Source organism: Ammospiza caudacuta, chromosome 10, assembly GCF_027887145.1.
Source record: "Ammospiza caudacuta isolate bAmmCau1 chromosome 10, bAmmCau1.pri, whole genome shotgun sequence".
Classification (NCBI taxonomy): Eukaryota; Metazoa; Chordata; class Aves; order Passeriformes; family Passerellidae; genus Ammospiza; species Ammospiza caudacuta.
Window position 1 is genome coordinate 11474741 of NC_080602.1, and position 24928 is coordinate 11499668.

At 50.5% G+C, this 24928-nt stretch overlaps 2 protein-coding genes across 3 annotated transcripts; both read left to right on the top strand.

Annotated features, from left to right (window-relative positions):
* The first annotated feature begins 2115 nt into the window (after nt 1-2115).
* SCAMP5 (secretory carrier membrane protein 5) lies at nt 2116-9356 on the top strand. Its single transcript, XM_058811154.1, has 7 exons — nt 2116-2208; nt 3743-3820; nt 4065-4193; nt 5858-6014; nt 6711-6812; nt 6973-7090; nt 7200-9356. Exons 2-7 carry the CDS (start codon nt 3814-3816, stop codon nt 7392-7394), a joined length of 708 nt encoding a protein of 235 aa, XP_058667137.1. The 5' UTR covers nt 2116-2208; nt 3743-3813; the 3' UTR covers nt 7395-9356.
* A 1421-nt stretch (nt 9357-10777) lies between these two features.
* On the top strand, nt 10778-24454 carry PPCDC (phosphopantothenoylcysteine decarboxylase). 2 transcript variants are annotated; one of them, XM_058811157.1, is made up of 6 exons: nt 10778-10961; nt 12585-12749; nt 16561-16656; nt 18859-18987; nt 20693-20861; nt 23876-24454. In XM_058811157.1, the coding sequence occupies exons 2-6, from the start codon at nt 12597-12599 to the stop codon at nt 23959-23961; spliced, it is 633 nt and encodes a 210-aa protein (XP_058667140.1). In that variant the 5' UTR covers nt 10778-10961; nt 12585-12596; the 3' UTR covers nt 23962-24454. The 2 variants fall into 2 exon arrangements, with proteins under 2 accessions (XP_058667140.1, XP_058667141.1); XM_058811158.1 differs by lacking the exon at nt 20693-20861.
* Nucleotides 24455-24928: the final 474 nt, after the last annotated feature.

Genomic DNA, 24928 nt, shown 5'->3' on the forward strand with positions numbered 1-24928 from the left:
CTTAGGGAGTGTGGGATGGGCAGGGAGGCTTTTCCCCGTTATCCTTTGGCTCTCCAGGCATTCATTCCCTGGGAAGGAGGGGAGCACACATCCATTTGATTCCTGAATATCCCTGACTGGAAAATCTGCAGGCAAACAGGAATGTGGTAGTGCCAAGGGCAAGGATCAGCTCTGTAGGTGACCTTTCCCAAAGCCTCAGTGGCATGGGAAGGTGCTGAGGCAGCAGAGATGCAGGTGGGGAGGAAATTTAGATGTGAGAAAGCTTGGAGAGAAAGCAATAAAGGACAAGAATCCAGCCCCAAATCTCCAGTGTGCTCAGTGCCCAGAGGCAGAGCCAGAGCAGCTCTCCAAGGCACTGAGCATCCCCAGTGCTTGGCAGGAGTTGGAATCCATGATCCCATCACTGCCCCCTTTCCTTCCCTGGGGTCCCTGCTCTCTGAGGGGATCAGCTCAGGCTCCAAGACCCAGAGAGGGCTCAGAGTGGACAGCTGGGCCCCCTGCTTTGGGGTCATCTGTGGCACGCTGGTTTTCCTGCTTCCCTCTATCTTACCATCTGCGAAGCAGGCATTTTCCCTGATTCTGCCAGGTTTCCTTCCTTGCATCCCCACAGCAACGCTGTTCCCCTGCTGAAGGGGTTTGGCCACCAAGGCTCACTGGTGGAAAGAGATTTTGCTGCTTCCTTGCCCAGCTGTTCTCATCTTCCCCTGGTGGGATGTTGTCCTTGCTGCCCCTCCATGACCCTTGAGGCTGGACCCCGGGAAGGGAGGATGATTTAGCTGTCCAATAAAGTCATTTTCACATTTCACTGATATTCTCACAAGCTCTAAGGCAGGAGGGCCAAGTGGTGTGCACTGAGAACAAGGGACACAGCCTGTGGAGCTCTCAGGCTGATTTGGGATTTATATCCCTGTTCTGTCTGTAAATCAGTCCAGTCCCTTCCCCTACCCTCCACATCCCAACCTTGGCATCATTGGCAAAAGCAACTAACATGTCCTGTGCCCTTAATGCAATCCATTCATTAATTACTGCTCCCAGAATGAAGCACATCAGGGTATGGACATGGAGTACCCCAAAACTGGCCCTGCTGGGGGGGAGCTGCTGGTTTCCCATTGCCTCCTGGACAGAGGGAGCCTGTGTGCCCTGCCAGGGCTGTCCCCAAGAGCCCCTGCCCTTCTGAGAGTGGTCTTCTACCCACACACTGCTTGCCATACCCTGGGTAGAGGTCGCTGCACCCCTGCCCCACAGAGCCCCCATCCCTATAAAGCCCCCCCAAACCCCATGGAGCACTCCCAGCCCTATAGATCCCCCATTTCTGTAAAGCCCCCCAAGCCCTATAGACCACTCCCAGCTCTATAGAGCCCCCATTCCTGTAAAGCTCCACAAGCCCCTTGGAGCACTCTCAGCCCTATAGAGCCCCCATTCCTGTAAAGCTTACCAGGCTCCATAGAACACTCCCAGCCCCATGGAGCCCCCAGCCCCATGGAGCTCCCAGCCCTATAAAATCCCCTAAGCTCCACAGAGCACTCCTGGCCCCATGGAGCCCCTCAAATCCCATCGAGTATTCCCAGCCTCATGGAGCCCCTAGCCCTATAGAGCCCCCGAATCCCCATAGAGCACTCCCAGCCCTATAGAACCCCCAGTCCTATAGAGCCCTCCAAGCACCACAGAGCACTCCCAGCCCCATGGAACCCCCAGCCCTATAGAGCACTCCCAGCCCCATGGAACTTCTCAAACCCCATAGAGCCCTCTCAGCCCCATGGAGGCCCCCCAAACCCCATAGAGCACTCCCAGCCCCATGGAGCCCCCAGCCCTATAAAGCTCCCCCAGCCCCATAGAGCATTCCCAGCCCTATGGAACCCCCAGCCCTATAGAGCACTCCCAGCCCCATGGAGCCCCCCAAACCCCATAGAGCACTCCCAACCCTATGGAGCCCCCAGCCCTATAGACCCCCCCAGAAAGGCCCCGCCCCTTTCCTCGGCCCCGCCCTTTCCCCGTGGCCCCGCCCCTCCATCCAGCGGCATCAGGACCCTGGACAGCGGCGGGCGCTCTCGCGAGATCCCGGCGCTGCCCATAGCCCGGGTGGCGGCGGCGCCGCAGTCTCGCGAGAGCGCGGTCGCTGCGGCAGGAGCAGCACCGGGCGGGCGGGCGGGCGGGCGGCCGCCGCCACCCGCCGGGGACCGGAGGGGACGGGACGGGTCACGCCACGTGGTGAGTCCCGGGAGTGTGCAGAGGGGAAACGCCTCGGCGTAAGGCCGCTGGATGCTCCCCCCCGAGGGGGCTGACCGCCCTTTGCACCGACCTCCCGCTCTGCATCCGCTTGCGGGGGGGGATGCGCGGCGTGGGGACAGCCGCGGTGACCCTGCACACGCGTGGGTGCGCCGGGGACCGAGCGGGGCTTGGGCCGCCCTTCTCCCCGATGCAGGCCGCTGCTGGGAGGCTGCGCCGGCTGTGAGGTGGGGATGCGTGGGGCGCGCAGCCCTTCACGCGTGGAAACGCAGGGGCAGCGATGCCGAGCCCTGCCTGCCCTCCCCAAACGCGCCCCGCGCACCAGAGCGGTTTCTCCTCGGTGCCATCCCCTGTGCGATCCCCCGTCCTTTTTCCATCCGCTCCACCATACTCCTCATTTTCCTTAAAACCCCACCCGCTGTATCGCTGTGGCGGTGCTTTCCCCCGCGGTGGCGGGGCCGGGGGGTGCCGGGCCGTGTGTCCCCGCTCCCGGCACACGTGGGTAGGGGCGGCCGAGCGGGCGGACGTCACCGCGCCCGAGGAGCTCGTATTTATAGCACCGGCGGGATGGATGGATGTAAGCATCCATCCGGGAGCTGCCGGCGGATGTCGGGCACGCCGAGCCCTGGGGGGTGTCAATAGACCCCTAGAGAGAGCCCCCCAAATCCCCCCGGGAGCCCCAGGTACAAACAGCCAGGACCCTGCGTCCTGGGAAATGTGTTGGTCGCTGCCCGGATAGCTGGGAAAGGGCAAAACCTGCAGGCAGGTTGTGGGGATACGCCATCTTCACCCTTCTCTTTAAAACCTCAGATAATAATTTTTTGCTTTAATTCGCTGTAATTTTCACATCTGGCACAGAGCTGAGCGTGGAATGGTCTGGGATGGTCCTGGGATGTTGAGCTCCCCCCCTTTCCCACCTGCATGCTCTGGAATGAGGTGCCAAATGACATGAGTAATTGTTAAGCCAGGCACTCAAGTGACTCATTAGTGACAATCGCCACTGATTTATTTTTTTTCCAGCTGGTTTCTCTGCTCTGATTTTCTGCTCCCTTTTTGGCCTTGTTTTTGGCTTAGGCTTGCAGAGATGGCAGCTACGAGGCAGCCAGGTAGCACCCTGTGCTGGAATTCAGCAAAAAACAACAATACTACATTTTTTTAAAGAATTATTTTGGGAGCAGGTCGTGAACTTTGTTTCAAACTGCCCACAGCCACCTCGTTTCCCTGCTGCCCTACCTGGCCCTCTCCTGGATGTAGGTCAGTTGGGAGTGGGAGGCCCCACATCACTGGATCCTCTCGTAATCTTCTGCCTTAACTGGCACATAAGCCTGAGCCAGAGGAGCCAGGATTTATCACACTGCCAGCCAGGTGCCAGCCTGCATGTGTGATAGTCCAGAGTGTCACACAAGTGAAGCCAACTGCTGTCCTTGAGTTGTTTGGGAATGGGGGGGAAGGTGAAGGCTTTTGCAGACGTCCCTGACCACTTCAATCAACCTTTTTTTCTCTCGTTCTCCTCCAGCTTTGCTAAAGCTCCCACGTTTTTCCCAAGTATTTTTCCCTGAGGAGCAGAGAGGCTGAGCGTGTGCCAGCATGGCAGGTACGGGGGGTTCTGGAGATCATTGTGGGCTCTACTGGCCATAATGTCACCTTGTTGGTCACCAGTGGGGTGGTGGGTGTCCATGGCTGCAGGATCTGTGTGGCCAGTGAGGGCTGAATTTGATCCTTTAGGGTGGGTTGGTGTAAAATCTTAACTCCTGTGTAAAATCTGACTGTTCTTGGGGTTATTTAGGAAGCCTCTTGTTTTTTGTTCAGCCTGACACCAGTGAAACTTTTCCTTGCAGAAAAGGTGAACAACTTCCCTCCCCTGCCCAAGTTCATCCCCCTGAAGCCATGTTTCTACCAGGACTTCGATGCGGAGATCCCGCCGCAGCACCGGACCATGGCCAAGCGGCTTTACTACCTCTGGATGCGTGAGTGGCCCCGTGGGAATGGCTCCAGTGGGATCTGTTTGCCTCTCCAAAGGCTGCTCCTCTGGGAGCTGCCAGCTGAAAGGGCAGGGCAAGGTCAGGGGAAGCCCTTCTCCCCCTCCAGGTGTCTCCTGTTAAAAGTCAGGAATGAGAGGTGGGCTGCAGCATCCCATGGATTCCCAGCCTTCCAGCTTCCAGGATGGAGCTGTGCAGCTGGCTCGGTGTCCCAGGGTCACTGGTGGTGCTGTTGATGTCCTGTTGTAAGGAGGAGACAGCTCAGACTGGAGGGCTGGTGTGTCTGCTCCCCAAAACGTGGAGCTGGAGGCTTCCCGGAGCTTGCCCGTTCCTCTTGCATGCCTCTGTGTGCCGTGCTGTGCTAACAGAGCTGTCACCAGCTTCCAGCTCTTCCAGCTGTCCTGGATCTCTCTTCTTCACCAAACATGGGCAGGGAACAGAGCCAGAGGGACAGGTCACACCCCAGCATAGGTGGAAATGTGCACAGCTCAGGGCAAGTTGGCACCAGCATTTCATTTCTTCCTAGAACTCTGTTCCCTTATCAGGCGTTTCCCCTGAACTTTGGAAGCACCAGTGCCCAGGGAGTGCCCTGTGCTTTAGGGGCAGGTTAGGAAGAGCTGAGCTAACACTACAGAGGTTGTGGTGTGTTCCTGCTTCTGCCATGGCACCAGGCTGGCAGCCATGGGGCTGTGTCCCATCAGGAGGGTGACCCTGGGATGGCTTCATCAGGTCAGGAGGGTTTGCTTGTTTAAGGCATAGGAGGAAAAAAGCTCTGCTTTTCTCTTGTGGGTGTTCAGTTCTCTCCTCATCCCAACCAGGATGTTCTTCCTCTTAATGCAGCAGAGCTTGGTCCTTGCTCCTTAGCACCAGCTCTTAGAGCCAGTCACTGTCCCTTGGGTTTTGCCTCTGGAGCTCCTCTCTGGGTCATTTTCTCCCCAGCAGCCCCTCAGACACCCAGCACAGCGTGGCTGGAAGGTCCCTCATGTCCTTTAGGGCAGCTGAGCTCCTTGCCTTGCCAGCTGCAGCTCTCAGGCAGGCGGTGGTGGGAGGGCTCTCGTTCTCGTCGAAATAATGAATCATTCTCCCAACTCGGAGGCGTCAGAATGCAGCTGAGCCTTCTCTGCTTTGTCCTGTGTCTGCTGAGCTGGGACTCATAGTCAGAGCCCTTGTGTGGCCTGATCCCAAGTAGGGGTGGGCGAGGGAAATGTGTCACCCCCTGAACTGGAGAGGCAGGGTCAGGAGTTCAGGATTTTGGCTCTCAGTGGTGCTCGGGAAGCTCCTGCACGAGCTCCTTCAGTAAAGCTGTATCTGGAGCAAGCAAAAAACTTCACCACAACTTTCCTCCTTCTGTTAGTGGAAATGTGTCCTGGCTCAACAGGAGCAGGAGGATGCAACTCCGGCCAATCTTCAGAGCCCAGGAACTGCTTAGGGAATTAACTCTGAGTGATACATTGATTTTCTTCCTGTTACACTCAGCTGAGACCTGACCCCCCTCGGCCCTGCCAGCCTGGGAATGTGCTCCCAAGCTTAATTTAAGAGAAATCCAGCTAGGGCAGGACTCTGAGGCCACATCCCTGGGGTCGGGGTCCTTGGTGTCTCAGTGCCACCCTTGCATCCGTGCTACTCTGCTCTGTGTGTGTGTGTGTTTGCAGTGAACAGCATCACCCTGGCGGTGAATCTCGTGGGCTGCCTCGCGTGGCTCATTGGAGGCGGCGGAGCTGTAAATTTTGGACTGGCAATTCTCTGGCTCATTCTCTTTACGCCCTGCTCCTATGTCTGCTGGTTTAGACCTATTTACAAAGCTTTCAAGTAAGTGGTTGCACCTGAGCCTGGCTTCTTTCTGCATTGTTTTCCTTCATAAATGGTCAGTGTTTAGCTTGGGGCATTGACTGACTAATTGGGGGAATTCATTTCTGTGCAGCCCTTTAACTTTAGTTTCTAACCTTCAAAACCAGAGTGTCTGGGATTTCCTGGGGGCCAAACCCCCCATCAGGTGATGTAAGGATACTTTCCTTGTGCCTCTGGGGGACAGTGGTGAGGATGCAGCTGGGGTGCCACTTTCCCTCTCATCCCTACGGCATCTCTTATATTTTTCCATGAATCCTCGAGGTGTTTGTACAGATTACCCGTGGTGCTGAGGTCAGTCCCCAAATCTAGAGAACTAGGGGTGTATTTATTCCCCATGTGGGGTGGTGTGAGCTGAAAGTCGTGTCCCAACACAGATGTCCTCAAGCTGTGTCCCAACACAGATGTCCTCAAGCCGTGTCCCAACACAGATGTCCTCAAGCCCAGCTGACTGAGCCATAGGGAGGGTCTGGTGCCCTGTGGCTTTCCCAGGTGCCCCTTGACCACCTCCAGCCTCTTGCAGTTTCTCCTTTGCCTTTAATTTTTCTTTCCATCACCCTCCTGCTAAACCACGGCCAGGTCTGATACGTCGGAGCATCTCCCTTCCCTTGGAGCGCAATGGGGATGGAGGTGCAGGAGTGACTGAACCTTCTCTTGCAGGACAGACAGCTCCTTCAGCTTCATGGCCTTCTTCTTCACCTTCATGGCCCAGCTGGTGATCAGCATTATCCAGGCAGTGGGGATCCCTGGATGGGGGGTCTGGTAAGGAAAATGCTGCTGTGCTGGGTACAAGGGTGGTCACTGTGGTGTTTTAGTGTCCTTACTGGTTCTCTCCTTGGTGAAGATGGTTTGAGGAGCTGGGAGGGCTGCTGGCAGTCTGGGAGAGCTGGTGAATGAACCAATTGTTTCCATCTCCTTGCAGTGGCTGGATTGCAGCGATTTCCTTCTTTGGGACCAACGTGGGCTCGGCTGTGGTGATGCTGATCCCCACTGTGCTCTTCACAGCCATGGCAGTCTTCTCCTTCATCGCTCTCACCATGGTATGGCAGGAAGAACAGGGGTTCCACGTGGCTTTGGGTGGCCCTCCTGCCATCTTGGGAGCTCCGTGCCGGCCGCAGGCGCTCGGATTTTTCTGGATTTCCCCTGCAGGTGCACAAATTTTACCGGGGCAGCGGCGGGAGCTTCAGCAAAGCGCAGGAGGAGTGGACCACGGGGGCCTGGAAGAACCCCCACGTGCAGCAGGCGGCGCAGAACGCGGCCATGGGGGTGGCGCAGGGCGCCATGATGCAGCACGAGACGCAGTACTCGGCCACCCCCAACTACACCTACTCCAACGAGATGTGAGCAGTGAGCAGCAGCGGGACTCTGTCCTCGGGAGGAAGAGCTGGGGGGGTGGAAAGGGAGGAGGAAGCCTGAGCCTGAGTTTCTGCAGCTGTCTCAGCAAGTCAGAGTGTACCATAATGGTGGTTCTTTTCCCGTCTTTGTAACGAGATCCTTTGGGATTTTTTTTCTTTCCTTTTTTTTTTTTTTTCTTTTCCTGTTTTTCTTGTCTTGAGCTCTTCTTTTCTCCTTTCTTTTTCGTTCTGAAGAGGCCGTGAGTTGACCTGCAGGGCTCTTGTTGTGCGTGGTAGTCAGTGTCCGTTCACGTGTCTTCTTTTTCCCTGTGGAATAGTGTACAGTGGTGTTTTTTTAATTACTGTGGTGATAGGTGTATGTTAGAACCTCATCAGCCAAAAGCCCCCCCATGCCCCCAAAAAGGGAAAAAGAGCAACCAGCACCCATCTTCCCTCTTGGAATAAGCCCCAAACCTCGGGTTTTTGACGTGTGTGAGTTTTCTCTTTCAGTTGGTAGTGTCCAGCCACTTGCCACTGTCTCAGCAAGGGCAAGCAATCCTGGGAATTCTCCTTTTTTCTTTTGCTTTTTAACTAGCAGGTGGCTGGCTGATTTAGGATTTAAAAAAAAAAAAAGAAAAAAAAGGGAAAAAAAATATAAGAAACCCTCAATCCTGCTGTTGATATGCTGGAAGCCAAGAGATTCCTAATCTACCCTGGCTCAGGATCTACAACTTCTCTCAGTGTGTGGTGTTGTGAGTAGTTTACACTTCAACGTGGAGGACCAGTGTGTGTGTGTGTGTGTGCACGTGTGTGTGTGTTGGGGAGCAAGGACAGGTTTTCCCTGTGGGATACAACCATCCTATTCCAGATTCTGCATCCTGAGTCTGTTCTTTTGAAAGGCTTCTGTTCTGAAAAGCAGCTGTAAAAGCCACAGAGCGTTCCTCAGAGGACTGACACTTGGGCAAGGCTGCGGGTCAAATCTTGCCACCCCAAATCCCAGCACATCCAAGCAGTCTCCCTGCTCATGGAAATAGCCAGGCCAAGGTTTGTTCCCGTTAGCTTTGGAGGTTTGTGCTAATTTAAGTCTCTTAAGGAAACCTCCAGGCTGGAGGGAAGGACTCCTGCTCACTTGCACTCCTGAAAAGCATGGTGAGATGTGGCCCTCTGTTTTCCTGGTGCAGAAATCCCTGTCAGGCCTGAATCCCTGCCCAATTTGGGGATGATGAACATTAAATAATGATCCTGCACACTAGCAGGAGGCAGCTGAGCTCAGACCAACACTTCTTGGGGAAGGTGACTGGAAAAGATTATGAGTGGGAGCGTAAATGGGATGGATGCTGCAGGGCAGGAGTAGGGAAAGCTACTTCTCTGAGATGCTTTTCAACTCTAAATGCACTTTAAATAAGCCAAATTTTTCTCCAAGTCCTCGAAAAGCAGCCCAAACAGAATCCAATCCAGCCCTTTGGCTCCAGTATCTCCTGCTGGGCACGGGGAAGGAGCTCAGTGTGCCACCAGCCAGGACTGTGCGAGTCCCAGCCCCGTATGTGTCCCCTCCAGCCCTCCAGTGATGCTTGGATGTGACCCCTACCCCTGAGAATCACCCCAAAAAGGACCTTCTCTTCTCCAGCAAAGCACACCAAGACTAGTTTCCTTTTTAAGGGTGTCACTCCAGTCATTCTGCAATAGGCAGTCGTCTCTTGACCAGACTAAAATGCAGCTACTGATAAAATGCCTGTCTGTGTGTGTGTGTGTGTGTATATATTTATGTATAAAATGTCAGGAGAAAAGTAATCCTTTGCTAAGCCTATTATGTACTTAATCAGGTTTAAATATTGTGCAATCCATTTCTAGCTCGCCTAAAACTTACTCTGCCAAACCACGTGCTCTGTCATCCGTGTCTGAGAAATGATGGATTAAGTGACTTCACCTCTTGCATTGACAATAAGATGCATCAATAATAACTGTAACGAGCTGTAACTAACAGACATTGCTTCAGCACCTAACCCTCCTCTCCGATGTGTCTCCTGAGTGTGTGAGCGCTGAAATGTGGCCCCCCCGCCGTGGCTCCAGCCTGGTGGGAAACTTGACCCCTCGTTCTCACCTCGGTTATTTGTAAGCTGTCCCCGCTCCAGATGGGGCTGATGTGGGTGTGATCAAAGTGTGGTGCTCCTGAAGCCCACAGGGTGGGAGAGATGGGCTGTTCCTGCTGCTGGGCAAGAGGCTTCTCATAAAACACACCTGGGCTTCTCCTGAGGCATCCCTGTCACCTTCTACATCCTGCAGGGCACAGCTCTCTCTGCCTCTTGCTGGCCTTGCTGCTTGTTTGTAGCCAATATCAGAGAGATGTCCAAATAAGTGCTGCTTTTGAGCTGGATCTGCACAGGGCTGGGCACCACGGGCTGCCCCAGATCTGTCGTGCCTACATAATCATGGGCTGGTTTGGGTGGGAAGGGACCTTACAGCTCCTCCAGCAGAGACACCTTCCACTGTCCCAGGCTGCTCCAAGCCCTGTCCAGCCTGGCCCTGGACACTTCCAGGGATCCAGGGGCAGCTGTAGGGCACCCTGTGCCAGGGCACAATTCCTTCCCAGTATCCCACCCAACCCTTCCCTCTGGCATGAGAAGCCATTCCCCTCATCCTGTGTGTGGCTCAGACAATGAACACTCGGTCCTTTAATGCACTTTCCCCTGCCAGCTCTGTGTGGCTGCCCTGAATCCCATAGGAAAGGTTTCATTCCTGTTCTCTAGCACTTTCCAAGCTCAGATATCACCCCTGTCACTTGAGGGGCCCTCAGGCCCTCTCCTCTACCCCGTTCCCCACACGACTTCTACACCGAGTTTCTTTGGCTTTTGTTACATTCCAAAGCCTTGCCACAATCCCAGTTAAGACTGCTTCCTGAGCAGCCTGAAGCCACCCGCTTGCCCTTGGCGAGATCCGCCGCGTGGGCACGACTGGGGCACAGAGTGGCACAGAACCCTCCCGGGTGGCAGCTCTGCCGCCATAACCCGGGACGGGGCCTTGAGGGGCCGCCATGACACCCCTTCCTCCCGCTGGCCGCGCGCGCTGTGCGCACCAATCAGTATCGAGGGCAGGAGTGGTGCGCACCAATCAGTATCGAGGGCAGGAGTGGTGCGCACCAATCAGTATCGAGGGCAGGAGTAGTGCGCAAGAATCAGCGCTGAGCCCGGGAGCAGCGCGCAAGAATCCGCGCTGAGGGCGGGAGCAGCGCGCACCAATCAGCGCTGAGGGCGGAGTAGCGCGCACCAATCAGCGCCGAGGGCGGGAGGAGCGCGCACCAATCAGCGCTGTGTGTGCTCCCGTTCCCAGCACCCCGCAGTTCCGGTCCGTCCGCTGCCCTCACGGCCCCGCTCCCCTCCCGGCCCTGCCGGCCCTGCCCGGAGCGGTATCGGGCGCTGTTTGCCGCCTTCTGGGGGCCCCTGCGGCTTCTCGGTGCTGCTGTGCGGCCTTTTGGAGCCTTTTTCAGCATCGCTACCGCATTAAAAGTCGATTTAATGAACCCTTAAGGGCCTGTAAATTGCTTGTTTTCTGGTGGCTGCTTCCCCACCGGTGTGTTTGGGTAAGAGGAAACCGCGCCCCAGCGTTTTTTTTATCGTTATGTTACATATATTATTATACATACAGCTTTTACTATAATATTTTGCTGTTATTTTTATATTTTTACCCCTATTTTGCTGCTTTTGCCGCTATTTTTACATTTGTACTATTTTAAAATTTCACATTTTTACCGTTATTTTACCGTATTCATCATTATTTTACCATTTTAATAATTGTTCTATAATTTTATCATTTTTATCCTTTTTATCATTATAATTTGTAAGCATTTTGAAAATTTCCTGCTTAAAAATTTACTTTTTAATACCCAGGCTTTAGTTTGTAGATGCTTCAGTGGAATTAATTGGAAACATCCTAAGGGTGCTTTAAATAGATAATAATTTTAATTATTTATAAATAATCATCATAATAGTCTGATTTTAATTAGATATAGATAAATATGTGAAGCATGGTGATAGCATTAAAATCTCTCAGCCAATGTCCTGCTACATTTCCTCACCTCTTAATTACCCTTAATTTGTGAATGCTTTGGTGGAATTAATTGTGGACCCTTTGAGAGCATCCTAGGGATGCTTTAAATAATAATTGAAATTATTTATAAATAATAATAATCTGATTTTAATTAGATATAGATAAATATGCAAAGCATGTTGGTAGCTTTAAAATCTCTCAGCCAATGTCCTGCCACCTCTTAATTACCCCTGCTAATCAGCAAAGCTGGAATTGGGTTTTTAGTGGAAAGTGTCCCTGCCCATGGCAGGGGATGGGGTTTGGTCACTTTAATTTCCCTTCCAACCCAAACCAAGCTGTGAAATTCCTCTCTCTAACCTCCAAATTCTCCCAAAAATCAGGACAGCCTGTGTCCATCTTCTTTCCACCCAAAGTAATTCCACTTTGAACAACAAAGACATCACTAAAATGGAACAAACTTTACTGGATGCAGTGATTTTTCAAGAACTGAATTTGCTCTTTGCTGCTTAATTATTAATTGATTATATTTGAGATACTTGTGTTATTTTCCTCACCAAAACATTAATTTCTGTTTTTTATCAGTGTGGCAGCAGCATGGGGAGGCCAGGAGGAAGCAGCAGAGCTGAATTAGAGCTGCTAGGGAATTATTTCTCGTGCTGCTGTTAATATTTAGGGACACAGTGGGAAACAAGATGGTTTTGCATGCACTGAGGCCCCACATTTTTAATTATTAAGACATCTCTGTGCATTTATTAATCACCAGAGAGTGCAGAGGGAAAGCATCTCAGCAGGGGTTTGTTTGCCTTTAGAGAACTTGCTGTAAAATTTTATCCCAAATTGATTTATTTATCTGTCCTAAATTCAGCACGTGGGAGTGTTAATTTTGGAGGGTATGAACTTTACCAGGGTGATTTTGTGGCCTCTCTGTTTAAGTTTTAGGAGTCTGATTCCCAGTATCTGAGAGAAAAATGTGGTTACACATTGAGCTGCCCTTAAAGTTCTGTAATCCCTGTGGGATGGGTGACATTTGGGGACGACCCAGCGCCATCCCATCTTTGTGGGTCCTGCAGAATCCAGGGCAGATCCCCCTTTTTGGGAATGTGTTGGGGTTGGAGCTGTGTTAGCCCAGTGTCTTTGTTTCCCTGTGCCTGCACAGCTGGATTGGAGCATGGAGCCCATCTCCCTGCCAGAGCCAGGCATTCCTGCAGGGAGCAGCTCATCTGTGGCACAGGAAAAGTTCCACGTGCTGCTGGGAGTGACTGGAAGCGTGGCTGCCCTCAAGCTGCCCCTGCTGGTGGCAGAATTGCTGAAAATCCCTGCGGTGAGTGAAGCTTCTGCTGGAGTTGGAGTTACCCTGGTTTTGGGGAGTGCTCACTCTGCTTTCTGCTGAAATAACAAGTTCCTCATTGGGGGCCTCTTAGTTCAAACATCTCTGTGAGGAGGGTTCCACCTGTTTTTAAATTTTTTTTTCTTTCTTACTATTTCATCCTTGAAACAATCTTTGCTTTGTGGTTTTTTTTTTTTTTTTTTTTTTTTCTGGAGTTTGTCCTTATCTGTCAAGTTATCAAACGTGATTGCAGACAGAGGTGATGCTTCTGAAACTTGAAATCTCCAGGGTATTGCAGTTTTCCATGGGTGGGATATGGCTTTTCCAAATGTGATCCAGAAAGGGAAAACAGACCTTGTAAAAGCAGAAATGGAGAACACAAGTTTCCCTATGTATTTGTGTAGTATTTTTTTACTATTTGTTGTCTGGAATAACAGAGGTGCCCAGCAGGGGCCACTGGTGCCTGATCAGGGAGGAAAATGTGCTAATTTTGCTGTAGGATAAAGTTAAACATAAAAAACTTTCAGGCTTTCAGAAAAAGAAGAAGAAATATTTTGGAGCAGTGAAAGAAAAGAGTGGCAGGGGCAAGAGGGGTGCACTGAAATGTGCAGATTTATTGGTGAGATTGCTGCATGAATTTCCTTTGGGAGGCTGTACCTCTGTGGGAACAGTTAGTAGAGGCAGAGGAGGTGCTGCTTTATCTGGTTGGTGTTGTCACCCAAGCTGGGAAGGGAGCTGGAGGTGAGGCAAAGGGAGGCCTCAGTTAATTTATGACTTGGCCTGATGTGATTAGTGAGGTCAAAGGTCCCAGCCTGAAATAAAGACAAAGAAAAATGACATTAAGGAGTGGGGTGACCAGCCCAGAGCCAGAGATAGAGATCTTCTAATCCTCTCCCTCTTGGATTAGCTTGGCTATTGTCCATTTTCCTTTGCTCCTGGAGCTTGGGACATCCTTCTGTGCAAATGACCTGTGGTAGGAACATGGCTCAAACCCTTTGCTTCTCTCTGAGTGTTTCATAATTAAAAGCTGCAGACAGCTGCACTCAAACTCTCTGTGCAACCCCAGAGGTCTGTGACATCCAGTGCAGACTTTGTGGTCACTGGTTTTAGGGCAGAAAAAGCAAAAGTGAGACATCCAGGAGTTTTTAAAAGCTTATTAATCAAAGTTATTTACTCATTTCTGCTCTGATTTCGAGCCTGCTGAGTCAGTGTAACTTTGCCATGGCATTTATTGATGCTGTACCAGGCTGTTGCATCGATTCCTTTACTGCTGGAGCAGAGCTTTACAAAGCAGGCAGGGCAGGAGCAGAACGTGGCTTTGATACCAGAGGAGATGTGGTCACAGGCTTGCGACCAGGGTGGTTAGTTTAAATGGATGTTTTGCCTGAAATGCTCTGTGGTGAACGACTTGGCAGAGTGATTTTGCTGCTCATTAAGCTTTAACACCTCCTCAAGGGTGCCAGGGGATGTGACAGCTCACTGCCTTTTGCTTGAATTGTCCTTGACTTGTCCTGGAAGTGTCCCAGGCCAAGTTGGATAGGGCTTGGAGCTCCCTGGGATAGTGGAAGGTGTCCCTGCCATGGCAGGGGGTGGCATGGAACACCTTTAATTTCCTTTCTAATCCAAACCAATCTGTGATCTTAGCTTAAAGAAAGGCAAGGACTTTTTGGTGGGCAAAATGTTTTGCTCTTGAAACTCCAGGATGTCACCTGGACTTCAGGTTTAAATCCCACCCTGTCACTTCATTGTGCTGCCTCAGGCTGTAGGTGCCATTTAACAGAGGAGCTCGTGGCTCAGGCTGTCTGGAAAGATTTTGCTGTCAGATCTGAGAAAACCATTAAAAAATAAAATAACCACGTGCACCTCCTTCCCCTGAAAGGGCTGTGCCAGGAGAATCTTTTATCAGAGACCAGCAGTGTTGCCTGAACATGGGCTTTGTGGTAAAGTTTGTTTTGGATATTTGGCTTAGGTCAAAGCCCTTTAACTAATCTAAACTGTCTCCAGTGAGGGAGTTTGAGTGTGGCCAAACTGCCTTTGCTGTTGAAGATATCCACAGGCAAACAGAGGGTGTGCCAGGTAAACAGAATAAACTATGCAGGCTGAGGTAATCCTGAGAACACTGGGCTCTTCCCAGTCTACCTGCAGGGACTTGAGGGAACCAGGAGCCCACCCCAGCAGAAAACCTTCATTAGGGAGAATATTTAACTCACAGAACAACTTCTTTTGGGGGCTGGTGGGATTTCAGCACTCAACTCCTTCAACATCCCTCTGCAATGTTCTGGCCTGGAATGGTTGAATGCAGCACTCGACAGCCAGAACTCTTCCCTAGTTGTGGGCTTGTGCTTGGAAGAAATAAATATTTTTTTCAATGGCAGCATTTCAGAGAGCAGCCATCTCCTTCAGACTGCACAGTGGCCTTCAAACCCCCCAGATAAAGAAATAATGAAATAAATTTTTTGCAGACTGAGGTTAACACCTCGCCTGGAGCCTGCGGCGCAGCGATAGCACCTTTGTGGGTGTCGCTGCTTGGCTCAAGCAGCTTCCTGTGAGGTGAGGGTAGCATGGAAATAATACAGTTAGCTAATGCCTGGGAGTGTGATCTTCATGCTCAAAAACACTATGAACACCTGGCATTCCCAGTCAGGGGTGTTTCAAGAAAAACAGACATTTAGAAGAGGCAGAAAAGCAAAGCAAATGTGCAGTACCAAAAATGTGTTGTGCAGCTGTATTATCCTTCAGAAATTGGGGGAAATTACCACTGGGCACAATATGCTGAGGCTGGGATTTTCCACTGCTCCCAGCTGTTATTCTAATCTCATGGGATGTAAGGAGCCAACCGTGCCTGGTTCCCAGTGGAATAAATGGTGCTGGGAGCTGGATTCGTGTGCTCTGACACATCACTGCTGCTGTTGCAGAGAACTTCTTGGAGCTTGGAGGTTTCCAGCAGTTGATTGTAGCAAGGAGTGCACACACCAAGTGCCTCCTCAAGGCGCTGTTTTCTGATAGGAAGGAGCTGCTGGTGGGGCTGATTTCTCCCCGTTTCACTGTCAGATCAATGGAACCATGCAGTGGCTTCTGGGAGTTGCTGGAAGGAGCAGGTAGTAGCCAACACCCTGGAAAAGGGATATTTTTCACTGTAATCAGCAGCCTGAGGTTCATCTTCCTCATTACCACTCTTCATCCATGCTCCATCCATGTGTTTTGATGTTGATGGGTTTAAGGAACACCCTTGGGAGAAATTGCAGCTGGAAATTCAGCTCCATGTCCCACATGGGCTGTCAGGGCATGCAGAGCTGGCACTGGCTGACCCTGACGTGTGGAGGACATCTCTGGTTCACTGCCTGTGGCAGGAGCTGTTGGCAACATTATCAGAGCTGCAGGACACATAGAAAGCAGAAAATTTTCCACTTGGGAAGATTTCTGCAGGAGGAATCAAGAGGTTCACCTTAGCACCTTTTGTAAGTGTGTGCCAGATAAACACCTGAAGGATGGGATAGGCTTTCCCCAATAAATGAAGGTTCCAGTGGCTTTGCAGGTTTATCTGAGATTTCAGACAGAACCCTCATGTGTTCACTCAGTCTGCACAGAAACCCTGTGCTATGGACACAGCTGCACAGAAGTTTTCCCTTGTGCTTGGCAGGTGAGGATTTGTCTTTTTTAGGTAGACATGAAATGAGTTTCTGGCTCCTTCAGATGCCTGTGGTGGCCTGGCATTTCAGCTGTGAATAGGGAAGGTTCTCTGAGAAGCCACAAAACCTTCAGCATTCTCCTCAAGTCTAACCAGTGGTTTTTTCTTTCTGCTTAGCTCGAGGTGAAGGTGGTCACTACTGAGAGAGCAAAACATTTCTACAATGCCCAGGAGATTCCTGTGGCCATCTATGGTGATGAAGAGGAGTGGCAGGTGAGTTGTCCATGCAAATAGAAGCATTCCTCTTAAGTTTTCTTGCAAGAAACCACACTTAGTTCTTTTTTTAAACCTGAGCCAAGGCTCACTCCTTGGTCTAGTTTGGAATGTGGCTTTTGAAGAACGTGCTGTAAAGGAGGAGGAAGAGAGAGGCTGCCCTGATGCAGTGCAGGATTTTGTCCTGCAGCAGGCAGGAAGAGCAGAGTGGACTCTCTCCACCCTGGGCTCAGCTGCTCTGAGTGTCAGGAAATGTCAAGACAGCCACTGCAGAGCCATGGTGAGCAAGTTTGATGCTTGTCATGAGTCATACTTGTCACGCAGGCAGCAGCTTCGTTCTCCTTAGCTCAGCTGTCAGAGCTGTGAACATCTCTGCTCCCTGTGAAACAGCTTTTTCTCCTGACTGCAGTTTTACTGACACACTTTGAGAGTCCTTGGGTATGAAGAGGTTTGTTGTACAAGCATCAAGATTTGTTTTTCCATACATTTCATCCCTGCTTTGCAGTGCTGTCTGAGCACAAGGTGCTCTCTCCTTACCCCTATTCCTGCTCACACATCAGCATCACTTTTAAGTGGATAGAAACACGCCAGTGACAACAGCCAGGAAGATTTCTTGCTGGTCTTATGGATTGGTTGGTACTTACTGGATCCCAAGGTGCTACAGCCTCAGGCAGTTGTTTCTGAGGAAGTGGGGTGATGGAAGGGCTGCAGGTCAGGCTTTGAGGTCTGCTGGCACACTGGAGAGCAGGCACAGAGCCCTTGTAGTGGGAAATAATCACAGAATGGTTTGGGTTGGAAGGGACCTCAAGCTCATCCAGTTCCACCCTCTGCCATGAGCAGGGACACCTTCCACTATACCAGGTTGCTCCAAGCCCCATCCAACCTGGCCTGGAACATTTCCAGGGATGGTGCAGCCACAGATTCTCTGGGCAACCTGTGCCAGGTCCTCAGCACCCTCACAGGGAACATTTTCTTCCAATATCCCAATATCTAACCCTGCCCTCTGGCAGCTGAAACCCATTTCCCCTTGCTCTGTTGCTCCAGGTCCTTGTAAATAGCCTCCCTCCATCTTGCTGGCTCCTTCAGGCACTGGCAGGACACAATTAGGTCATCCCAAAGCCTTCCTTCTCTCCTCCAGGCTGAACACTGCCAGCTCTGTCAGCCTTTCCTCATGGGAGAGCTGCTCCATCCCTCTGACCAGCTTGATGGCCTTCTCTGGGCTCAGTGTGACAGCCTGCTCAGCATCGCTTTGGGAGATCCTCCACTCTGACAATAACAGGACCAGAAAGGACAGAAGTGAGTGGAGGAGGTGGAAAGGTGTTCAGGAAGCCCCAGCTTTTCAGGTGCTGCCTTTTTGTTGTGGCTTCCCGTGACTCAGAGGAGGAGCAGTTTGTGGCCCTGACACAGCCCATGCTGGCCTGTGGTTGGGTCTCCTCTGGGGAATAAGCACTTGATGCTGTTTGCTGCTTCTCAGGACTATTTGCCAGTTAAATGACCTCTTAAAACCAGGATTCTCTTGAGCAATTCAGGGCTTTAGAGATAATAGAAATATTCATTAAAGAGTGTGTCAAGGAGAAGCTGTGGCTGCCCCATCCCTGGAAGTGTTCAGGTGTGGGATGGACCTTGGAGCAACCTGGTCAAGTGGAAGATGAGTTCTAAGGTCCCTCCCAGCCCAAACCATTCTGTGATTCAAAGAGTTGAGAGAGTAGAGAAGTGCCAAAAACCTGGATAAACTTCATCCATCATGGAGAAAGGCAACAGGACACTGTCCCTGCAGGACTTAGGAGGGTTCCCTTTGCTGCTTTGAGTGTGAGTAGGGTTGTGTATCCTAATTAAAAGTCACATGTTCATTTAGGGGTCTGTACCTCGTGAGAAACCAGTGGGCAGCTTCACTTCTATGTGAAAATTATAAATTACATGGGTTCTCCAGGAAATGTACCCTGATTTGGGCCTGCCTGGCACAGCTGGCTGAGGGATGGAGCTCTTAGGAATAATTACAAAGCTAAGGAATGCCATGGATGGGGGCAGCTCTTTGCTGTGGTTGTCACATGTGGGAATTGTCTTGTGGGGAAAGGACCCCCCATCCACCAATCCACTGCCATCCCTTAATTTCCATAAGCATAATCCCACAGGAATTCCATAGGAATTGTGGTTCCTGGGTGGGATGGATGAGGAGTGTGAGGGTTTGATGTCCCCCCACAGCTGTGGAAGGGCCGCTCGGACCCCGTCCTGCACATCGAGCTCCGGCGCTGGGCTGACCTCATGGTGGTGGCACCTCTGGATGCCAACACGCTGGCAAAGGTCGCCAATGGCATCTGTGACAACCTGCTGGTGAGTACCCAGACTCTGCCTGCACTGCTGCCACCCCTCAGCACTGCCTGACCTTGCTTCCATGGAACCTTGGTGCTTCTGCAGCATCGCCAACAGTGAGATTTGCACGTTCTGCTCCCCTTTCATCTGCTTGTCTCTCTTCCCCACCGTGGTTCCTCTGCTCCTTCTTCCTTCCCTGAAATCCATTCCCATTCCTCAGCTCTCTCTGTCTCTCATCTCATTTCCCAGCCCTGCTTTGTGTTCCCTGCTTTTTCTGGAGGGTGGTATTTCTTTGTGCCTCCATTCTCTCTCTCTGTCACTCTGTACACACAAACACACTCACACTCCCTTTTGAGTTCCTCTACATTTTTTTCAATGCAATCTGGAAAGACACCTGTGAGATCAGATAAAACTGTTTACTTCCTGCTACTTCACCTCCCTCACCTAACATAGCACAGACTTTCAAACATGCTCATGCCCACTTAGCTCCCAGCCTCAGCTACAGAGGATTTTGCTTGTTCAGGCTTGTTTTTTGGTATTTAAAGGGCTCTTGAGCTCTTCAGCCTAATCAGAAAGTGTATTTAAAGGGAGTGTGCTTCTTTGTTGGGTGCTGGGGACCTTCAGTGGGGCTGAATAGTTTGTGGCCAGGCATTAACCACACAAAAGATCTCAGGAAACTGCAGATCTGCGTGACCTACAGCCTTTTGGGTAAGAAGTGCATATAAATGAACAAAATCCACCCAGAGCAGATCTGGGGGTCTGAGAGAAGCCAGAAGGAGCTGTGGGAGGGACAAGCAATGTCTTGTCCTTCTGGGTCCCTTGTGGGTGTGCTGAGGGAAGAGCTCAGGATGGATGTCAGGGATGTGTGGCTTCACAGGCTCCTGCCAATCTTTGAGAGCCTTGTGAAGGGAAGAGGCAGCTCCAGAAAAGGGAAGTGAGTGCTGGAGGTGCTGGTTGGGAGTTCAGAACAGATTCCATCAGATTTCCTTGTGCTGGGAAGGGTTGAAGTCACAGGGTACAAAAGAGGATGGGCAGGGTTCCTGTAAGGACTCTGTGATCAGAGCTGCTCCCTTGGAAGCTCCTTTGTTTGAAATGCTACAAGGCCTGGGGAACCCAATGGACATTGCACTAAGAACAACCAGCATTTATCTTTCCAAGGGGATGAGGTGGTCCTGGGTTATCTGGAAGTGCTGAGGAGTCAGATCCGATTGCCTGTAGCACACAGGAGCTGCCAGATGCCTTGTAACCTGCCAGCATCTCCTGCAGCAGCCCATATGTGCTCGTGCTCTGTTGTATCCTGGAAGCAGCACTGCTTCCCTTACAGAGAGTAACGGATCCAGCTGGCATTTCATGTCAGAAAGACTCATTGCCAACTTTCAGTGTTCAGCTTTGTTATCTGAAGTGTTGCCCTGGGGGTGTCTTTGTAGTCAGTAAGATCTGTGGCCACCTCTCAGCTCCTCTGTATCTCACAGTCTGTACACATCTTCTTCCAGCTTGCTTTGCTCCAGCCTGGGCTGCTGCCTGGAGCAGGGTGGGATTTATCCTCTGCCTGGCCTCCCTCATCTTTCCTGCCTGTCAGAGATGAGCTTGGCTGGAATGTGCTACAAATTCATCCCAGCCCATGGGTTAGTCCAGCTGTGCTGACAAAACAGCCAGGCTGGAAAGGTGCAGCAGAGGGATGGGAAGGAGTGAGGGGATCCCAGCCCTGCCATGGCTTCTCCTGCAGACATGTGTGATCCGCGCGTGGGACCTGAGCAAGCCCCTGCTCTTCTGCCCAGCCATGAACACGGCCATGTGGGAGCACCCCATCACTGCTCGCCACGTGGAGCAGCTCAAGGCCTTTGGCTACACAGAGATCCCCTGTGTGGTGAAGAAACTGGTGTGTGGAGATGAAGGTCAGTCCTTTTCCTGCCCTGTCCTGGAGGGATGTGCTGCCTTTTGCTGTGTGGCCACAGAGATGTTGAACTGCCACGGTTTGTACAAACAAGCTGAAGCTTTGCCCCGTGTTATCCCTCGTCATTAATTTTTAAATAGCCTTAAGAGCTTCCAGCTGAACCTGATACTGAAGAGAGATGCTCATTCAGGAGGAAAGGACATCAAAGAGAAGGAAGGTTCTGTGGCAAGATTTACCAGCCTGGGATTTGGCTGTTCTGACTTTGCCCTCTGCTGGGACTGAGGGCTGTTTTCATTGTGCCTCAGTTTCTCAGTGTAGCTGTGTTTGCAGGGGTCCCAGGATGAGGGAAGAGATGGGAATCTTGTCTCCATGTTTCAGAAGGCTGATTTATTATTTTATTATATATTTTATTATATATATATTATTATACTAAAAGAAAATTATATATTAAAACTATACTAAAAGAATAGAAGAAAGGATTTCATCAGAAGGCTAGCAAGGAATAGAAAGGAATGATAATAAAATCTTGTGACTGACCAGGGAGTCTGAGACAGCTGGACTGTGATTGGCCATTAATTAAAAACAGCCACATGAGACCAATCAAAGATGCACCTGTTGCATTCCACAGCAGCAGATAATTATTGTTTACATTTCAGGCCTCTCAGCTTCTCAGGAGAAAAAGATCCTAGCAAAAGGATTTTTCATTAAATATGTCTGTGACACCTCAGCTCCATCTTTGGGATTAAATCTTGTCCCTGAGTGCAGACAGTGAGAAAAGCCCTCTGCAGATGTGGCTGGGGGAGTAGCTGGACACACATTTAACATTTGTTGCTGTTACCTTGGTTACTTTTCAGCCTCCCAAACAAGCTGTGATTTGGGGTTTTGACACCAGAGTTCTGTGAAGTGAAAGAGGGGTGTGGAGGAAGTGCAGACTGAATACATTTAGCTTGCAGTGCTAAGAAATAATACTCTCATTTGAGTTTCAGTAGCTTGCTCGGAGGTATTTTGACTTTTGGGAAGGGTTTTGATACAAACCACTTGGATGAATGGATTTGCTTTTTTTTTTTTTTTTAATTTCATTGGGCAGATCTCTGTAAAATGTGCCTTAGTTACAGCCACAGCCTGCACCTACTTCTGTGTAACAGCCCTGGCTCCAGCAGGATTTTAACCACCCTGTCAGTCCAATAAAGAGTCTGTGACAAAGACAGGCTGTTAAAATGTCCCTTGTGGTAAAATTCTAGGCTGGCTTGGTTTTGGAATCCTTAGGTAGGTGCAATGCCTCTGTGCATTTGTACTTTTGGAACTGAAAACTAAAAAATATTTACAGTTAGGTAAGTGTAGTCAAGTAACTGAGACATCAGTTGAAATATCCTAGATGATTAGTGTTCCACTGGGATTTTAGACATGATGACATCAAATTTCTTCATGTCCAGCTCAGCTGTCTCAGCTGTGAGAGCAAACTCCTGAAGGAGCTTGGAGGAGAGGGATGCAGGGATGGCAGGAGCAGCCTCATCTGACTGGACTCCGCTTGTGCTCGTGAGTCAATTCCCAACAAGATCTCCCTGATGGCAAACACCAGCACTTCTCCTGGCAGCCTGTAGGGACGTTATGGCAGGGCACTAATGGATTCTATCTCTCTGAAGACCAAACTAGTCTCCACAACTGACTTTTTTTCACCCCTTCCCCTTTTCTCAGGCCTTTCACCCCACAGCCTCTTCCACACTCACTTTGGTTTTGTGGCTTCCATCCACGCAGGGGTTTCCCTGGTTTCCACACAAGCAGCATGTAGCAAAGCTCACACATGTGGTGCAGGAGAGACTCAGTTTGCACCAGTTTTGTCTGTTGATGTTGTGGTTTGTTTTGCTCTAGGAGGTTTCTCTTCCTCACCCTGTGTGGTTTGGTCTCACCTGAAATGCACCAGATCCTTACTGCCTCCAAGTTTTATCTGATTATTTTTTCTCCTTTACTAAAGTGTGGGTTTAGACAGAAAGTCCAGCTAAAAGAGTTACAATACCAGAGTTTTTTAACTGGATAGTTTCCATACTGCCATTGTCTTCATCATCCTTAGCTGGATTTCTAGAGCCTGGTACCCCCAGATTTCCACCTGTAGGCCTGAGCTGTGCTGTAAGAGTTTGCTTTGCTAAACCTCAAAATCCAGCACTGAATTGCCAGAGGTGTTGGAGTAGTGGATGGTGGAGGAAGAAGGCAGGCCTTGGAAGTGTTCTGGAAGGGTGTAGCTCTACCAAACCATGCAGAGGGAGTTTCTCTTGTCAGGTGCAGCTCTTCTCCCTGAGCTTAGGAGAGCAGAAGGGTCCAAATCTGCCTGCAGCTTGTCCACAGGATGCTGCAGACATCCTGGGATTTACAGGTCTGAAAAAGATGAAAACAACATTTCCCAGAACTAATTTCTGCTGAGCAGTAATTTATGAGATCAATTAGCCAGCAAGATAAACTACCAAGAGAGAGACTCCTTTTCAGTCTTCCAAGAGACAAATACCTGTGGGAGAAGCATCTTTCCTCAGCTCCAGGCAAATTAGAAGAGTGAATGGCCTCAGTTCCCAGTGCTGAGCTGAGCACACAAGGTTAGACAAGGTGATTTAATCATCTCAGGCTTTAAAATTCTGAACCTGAGTTTAAAACTGCTCAAAGGAAAGCAGCAGCACAACATAGATTAGATGTTCATCTGGCAGATAACCAGGCCCAAAGGAAAAGCCTTTCCATTTTGTTCTGTCCAGCACTCAGCCTTCTCCAAGTCCCAGGAGAAGTCTGGTGGGAATCCACAACAGCTTTCTCTAATGGAGGTCCTTTCTCCCAGGCAGAGCCATGGGAATGGTATGGATTTTTCAAGTCCTTTGTGTAGGCAAAAACTATTTTAGAAAGATTCTGAAACCACACAATTTTGGATTGAAATATGCCCTGGAGAAAGGAGGTGAGATAGGGAATTTTGCTGCACACACTTTCTTTAAGTTGCCCCCACCCTGGATTTCACCATGTGCTTTTGCTCTTGCCCTGCAGGCCGGGGTGCCATGGCAGAAGTGTGGACCATCGTGGAAAGAGTTAAAAAGATCCTTGAAGAACGGGATGTGCCAAGGCAGAGCTGATGTTTTGGCATGTAAATGGTGGTTTTGTGCCTTCCTGATGGTTTGGAGATAAAGCCAGCAGGAAGCTGGGTTCAGCTACCCTGGTACCATGGCGTGCATACCTTGAGCTGCTCTCCAACAGAAGGAGCCAACGGTTGTCTTCCAGCTGGTGCCAAACTGAACTGTGGTACCTCACCACAGACTTTCAAAAACCAGAGCCAAGAATGTGCTGCTTTAGTGTGGAAAACCCTGTGGTATTTTGGGAGTAACTGTTCCTGAGGCTGCTCAGCCCCCAGTGCTTCACACCTGCTCTGTTCTGGGCAGGCTGCAGAAGGTGTTTGAGCTCCTGTGGTTCTAAAGAGGAAAAGGCCCTGCAAATTCTGGTGCAGGGTAATTGCAGCCCCTTCTAGCAAGTGTCTCCTGGACCATTCCTGCTCTACAAAGCTTGGTCCATAGCTGTGCTGGCTGCATGTTCCTCCCAGCAGGAGTCACTGTCCAAACAGATTTTTCCCTCTGGGAACTTAATAAAAAAGAGTTTTTAATCCTTCTCCTGATGAGTTGCCTCTTGTAACTGCTTTGGCCAGTATCTTTGCTAAGTTGTGTCTGCTTAGGGTTTTTATCAGAGAAAAAAAATGACTGAAAGGAGCTCTGCAGTCCTTTTGCCCTTTTGTAGCTGTTGTCTGGAGAGGGGTGCAGGTGTCAGCCTCATTCCAAAGTGCTTCCTGCCCATCTGGGTGCCCCAGTCAGGAAACAGGCAAGCCAGGCCCTCATGGAAAGCCAAGGCTGTGTGTTTCCCATGGGAATGAAGTGAAACTTCACCTTTGATGACCTTTTCAGCTTGAAAGTTTATTGCCTGGTATGAATAAACTGGGAATCCTGTGCCCTTGTGGGCCAGACCAGGCAGGGCTCTCCCAGTGCAGCCTTTCTTTGGGAACATGATCTTGCTCCTAAGGGGACTGGGAGCTGTGGAACATACTGCTCCAGCAGA